General features: G+C 58.0%; 1 protein-coding gene across 1 annotated transcript; it reads right to left on the minus strand.

The window, feature by feature from the left end:
• Positions 1-1601, minus strand: LBX2 (ladybird homeobox 2). Its single transcript, XM_019623534.1, has 2 exons — positions 1397-1601; positions 1-380 (listed from the first exon to the last, which is right to left on the minus strand). Exons 1-2 carry the CDS (start codon positions 1599-1601, stop codon positions 1-3), a joined length of 585 nt encoding a protein of 194 aa, XP_019479079.1.
• Positions 1602-5098: the final 3497 nt, after the last annotated feature.

A 5098-nucleotide genomic window follows, 5' to 3' on the forward strand; every position in this document is an offset into this window, starting at 1 on the left:
TCAATTGTCCACCTGTATCTCCTCGTCTGACAGGTTGGCCCCGGAGTCAGGCAGTGTGGGGCCGAGGCCCGGGGCGCCGTCGGGCAGCGCGAGACAGACTTGGACTTCGCGGGACAGCGCATGCAGCGAGGCCACGTCCGCGCGCATCTCCTCCACGTCCCGCTTGAGCTTGGCGCGCCGGTTCTGGAACCAGGTGACGACCTGCGCGTTGGCCAGGCCGAGCCTCGCTGCCAACCCGTCTCGCTCGGATGGTGCCAGGTACTTCTGGAAGACGAAGCGGCGCTCCAGCTCCAGCACCTGCTGCGCAGTGAACGCTGTGCGTGACTTTCGCCGTCTGCGGCCAGCCGGGCCGGGGCCCAGAGCGCCCGGGGCCACGTGGCCTGCGGGGATAGGACTGGGGTCAGTCTCCAGATTTAGTGAATCCGGCTTTGGCCTGGGAGGAAAAGCTGGGAGTGGGGTCAGACCAGCGTGAGGGTGAGGGGACGGGAGCCAGACTGTGGTCCCTTACCAAACTGCGTGGGGGTCAGGCCGAGGAGGGGGTGGGGGCACAAAGTGGAACCCGCCACTGGGGTACAGGAGGCAGGCAGCAGGATGAGAGCATCTCGGGGTAGGAGTGGGAGGAGGGCGGGACAGACCCGAGGAGGCCTAGTGTGGGGTCAGGCTGTCTGGGGCGGGGCCTTTGAAGCCTTCCTGAGGCCCCTATTAAGTTGGCTTGCAGGTTGGGGCCGGCACCAGAGGCGGGGGCCAACCGTGGTCCGAGGAGGGGCAGCCCACCCTGCATAGTGAGTGTAACAGGACCCCGATCTGGCTCTTCTTTAGACTCGTGGGTCACGTCGGGCACTCTCGGCTTACTCTTTTTTAGTGACACAGGCGCCCCCTCCACAAGCCCAAAAGGGAGGTTGGGGTACAAAAGGCAAGAAAGACGGAGTCCGGAGTCCCGGGGTCCTTGCTGCTCCAAGGACCTTAAGCTCCTTGCGCCTTCTCCAGAAGAGAGGGGCTTGCAGAAGAGCGTATTTATCCGGAGGGGCGCGGGCTTTGCCTCCCAGCACTTTATGCGCCGCCCTAGCCCTAGCTCATTCGTTTACAGCCTCCTGCTCTGGCCTTTTGTTTCCTTTTCTCCGGCCTTTCTCTGTCACGATTGCCCCGCCTACAGCGAACGGACCACCGGGTCGCTCAGTTCTCGACAGCCCGGCTCTTCCCCTCGGCGCTGGCCGCGGAGCCTGGGAACTAACGGAAGGGAAGTGAGGAGCGGGAGATGCAAGTCTCGGCACGTGGGCTGAGGACAGGGGACGGATTAGGGTGGCGACCCGGGTGAACGAAGGCGGAGACCGGGAACCTGGAGAAGAGAGATGGGGAGGCGGCCAAGTCACAGTGCGTGACCTGGTCGGCGCTCTACCTTCAGAGGGCTGCGGAGCGTGCCGGTCAAGTCCGCGGAAAGCTTTACTAGTCAGCTCCTCCAACGCGCACAGCGGCGACATGGGACCTGGGCTCCACTCTGGAAGCTGCGATGCAGGGGGTCCTCGGGGAACCACGTGTAGGCCTAGGATGTCTGCGATGCTGAAGGGTGTCCGGGCTGTCCGGGGCTCAGGTCCCGAGCTCATGGCTGGGTGGGCTGTGGTGGTTCCGCCGCCCGTTGCGCTCGGCTCAGCAGCTGCCTGGACCCCGTCGCGCTGCTCCCGATCTGGGCCCCCCGCCTCGGACCCGCCCCCCGCTCTGGGCTTAAGCCCGGTGTGCCCCTCCTCCTGCGCCCCCACCTCCCAACCCGGGGCCACGGTGGGTCTGCAGCTGGTAGATGTCCCGGCAGCGGTATATCTACAGACTAAGGAGTCGCGGAGACAAGCCAGAGGAACAACCCGCCAGACCTGACCGCCGGGTCGTTCCGTGCAGCCGGGCGCGGCCCAGTGCTCATTTCAGCAGGACCCTTCCTGGGCGGCCCCCAGATGCTGTGTGCCACAGACTCCCCGCCTAGCTGCCGCTCAGGCTCATAAACTCGTCGGCAATAAAATTGCTTTCTCTGCCCCTAATGGCTGAGGATGTGCAAAATTCCAAGAAGGGGATCAGAGCTGACTGTGCCAGGATTTCGGATCCCACCTAGGAAGGACCTCAGTCTCCTGACCTGGTCCCCTCATCCCCGCCCCATCCCTGCGGAAAGATCGTTAAAGAGGTCGTGGCGGCTGGAAGTTATTGGCGCGGCGCGGGGTACCGGGGGGCCTCAAGACTTGGAAGGACCTGGTCCAGCGGAGCAACTGCAACGGGAATTGTGGGTTTGCGATGAGGGGAGCACGCGCAGGTGAGCGTGAACTCCAGCGGGTTCTCCAGCTGGACCCAAGATTGTCCTAGCACGGCTCAGAGGTCTTAAGGAAATTAAAACACATCTAGAAGCGCGGGAGACCTGGACCTCAGGAGAGAGGACACAGAAAACCTGGAGCTAGGGCTACTGCCCAGGAGGGGTCTTTGCCAGTGCAGGCTGACCTCACAGAGGGCCTTCTGGTTACACTATCCTATCAGTCTGACTATCAGTTGATCTTTGTCTCCTTATTAAGCTTCTGTAGTTCCAGTAGGGGTTCCCCAGTCTGGGGAGGCCCAGAAACCCAAGCAGGAACAGTGGTGGGAGGGGCCACTGGTCATTGCCCTAAAGAAGAGTGATTTGAAGGGCCAACTTCATGGACCCAACCAGATCCTGGGACAGAAACTTCTGCCAACCCAGGGGCAAACTCTAAGGCTGGGATATTCACACCCATTTTATCTTTGTCCTGTGTGTCTTTCTTCTCTCCCACAACTAATCTAGTCCTGGGCTCAAGCTGGGGTGAGCACTCCACAGCCCGGCTTTGTACTAATTAGGGCAGCTCTGGGACAGCGCTGCTTCACCAGTGGAGGCCCAATAAGGTAAGGCCTTTGTTCACATGTTACACCCCAAATAGCTAAGGAATTCACAGCCCAGAGGCAGAGAAGCCCCACCACTCCTGAGGAACTCACCACTCCTGAACTCTGAACTCGCTGCTGTTTTCTTCTAGCTTTTTCAAATGGTGCCATTAAGAATCGGCGATCTCTCCTGGACTGTCCCTTCCGTCACCTTCTCTTAGACCTCTGCACCTCCCACCATATGTGCAGTGATCTTGTGCGTCCATCTGTCCATTCCCTGGGGCAAGTGGAGCCCGCAGTTGGGGTGCCCCAAACAGCGCTTGGGAGATCTGAGGCACCTGGGCTGAAGACTCCTTAACAAGGACAGGAAGATACTTTGATAGTGGGTGTCTGGGAACCTCACATTGAGGCACTGACCTGGCCCATCCAACAAAGGTGGAGAAGCACAGGGTCATCTTGGTAAAGGCTCCTTCCAATGACCATCCTATTCCCCAGACATACCCCCTTACATAGTGCCCTTGTGGCAGCTTGAGCAACTTGGCCCAATGGGTCAGAGAGCAGAGTCAGAAAGCTGAGATGCCTCAGCACCTAGTTATTTGGTCATTAACGGTGGGGGGCAGAGTAGGGCCAGGAGAGATCCTCCTAGCTAGAGGCCTCAGCCCTCTGAACCATCCTGGTGGTTTCACTTAAATCTGCAATTAAAGAGGGTCCCAGGAGGCGCAGAAACTGCTCAGCTCACATCCCAGGTCTGTCACCAAACAGACACAACTTTCACTCATGCATCTTCATGCATCACTCATGCATATGTAGCTTTTATGTCATCTCTTCTACTCTCAATTACTAGTGTGTGTCTGTGTGGGGCTCTCCTAAAGGGCCTTTGCCTTGCTCTACTTCCATCTTTCCAGCCTACCTTCTCCCCCCTGCAACTGGGCTCAGGTAATGGGGTTGGACAATGGGGTCAGGTGATCCCCAGATGTGAGTTTGGGGGAGGAGAGGGAAGGAGAGACAAGTAATGGGAGGAGGCTGCTGACAGTACAGCCCAACTAAGGTCTCCCAGGAGTCCAGGGACTTATCCAGATGATTGTGGGGCCACGGGAGGGGACTTTCCCCAGCAAAGCCTCTGGAACCTGAGCTGGGGAGAAACCGGATCCTTGGAGGGGGTAGGAGGAGGGTGAGTGATTAATGAGGGAGATTAAGAGATTAAACTTGGATTCTGGGCTTGGGAGGATCTTAGCTGTGTAATAGGTTTTCTCCTACCCCAGTCTGGGAGCCCCGACAGTCTCCAGTGCTCTGTGATGCACGCCTCTTCCTCCCCGAGCCATGGTCCAACCCTCCCTGCCTTAGGTCCTTCCCAGAGCGATTCACAGACATACTCATACTCATTTGCCACTGCCTACCCTCCACCCCTCAGACGGTTTTCTCCCTGCATTCCCAAGCAATCCCTCAAGTCTCCCTCAGATTCCCCTCATTGTCCCTTTCAGACACCCCGGGGTCCTCCACTCCCTCCACTTGTAGAACTCCCCACATTCCAATTTTCACTCCCTAGGGGGAAGTGCCTCCACTCCCTCTTAATGTTGCTGTCTCACATCTCCCCTCATTACTCTTTCAGATTTTCATTTCCTCATCCCTCCGCTTTATCTCACAACTTATTCCCTTTCCTCGTCACCCCCATTTTCTCTCTCATTCCCTGAGATGGCACCTCTCACCCACCCTGCCCACCACAGTCTCTCATTGGCAGGCTCCTCTACCCCGGCCCACCCCAGATCGACCCATCTTCTTGGCTTGGTACAGAGATCTGCTCAATAAACATTTCGTCTCTGGATTTCCGCTGAATTCTGTGAGTGTTAGGGGGTTGGGATTGGGGATCCTCTGAATAACAGCCTCCGGGCAGTGCACAGCAGAAGACAGTCTCAGAGATGTGCTTGCCATACACACCACCCCAACCCCTGCTAAAATCTGTTAACCAGCAAGAGAGGGGAATGGGAGTTTTGGGAGGAAACTTCAGGGGGAGGAGTCTGAGGTGGGGCATCCGTCCATCTCGCACACTTCTGGGATTGTTTTCTCTTTCAGAAAACGTTACTTCAGAGTGAACTGATTCAGACACTGATATTTTAGTTTTGTTACTTCTAGGGACTCGGGTGTGTGCGTTCTTTCTGGCCCTTTTCACTGGTTCACAAAGAGCTCTGCTCAACCGCCGCCAGCTGGGGGTGTGCAGGCTGGGATGGGGGAGCAGCAG

Source organism: Hipposideros armiger, unplaced genomic scaffold (genome assembly GCF_001890085.2).
Source record: "Hipposideros armiger isolate ML-2016 unplaced genomic scaffold, ASM189008v1 scaffold_553, whole genome shotgun sequence".
NCBI classification, from domain to species: Eukaryota; Metazoa; Chordata; class Mammalia; order Chiroptera; family Hipposideridae; genus Hipposideros; species Hipposideros armiger.

Bases quoted from the DNA above. Each gene is read 5' to 3' on its own strand.
- LBX2 (XM_019623534.1), bottom strand. From the start codon at position 1,601: ATGAGCTCGGGACCTGAGCCCCGGACAGCCCGGACACCCTTCAGCATC. The intron at 381-1,396 runs GTAGAGCGCCGA...CTATCCCCGCAG, and splicing joins CGCTCCGCAGCCCTCTGAAG to GCCACGTGGCCCCGGGCGCT.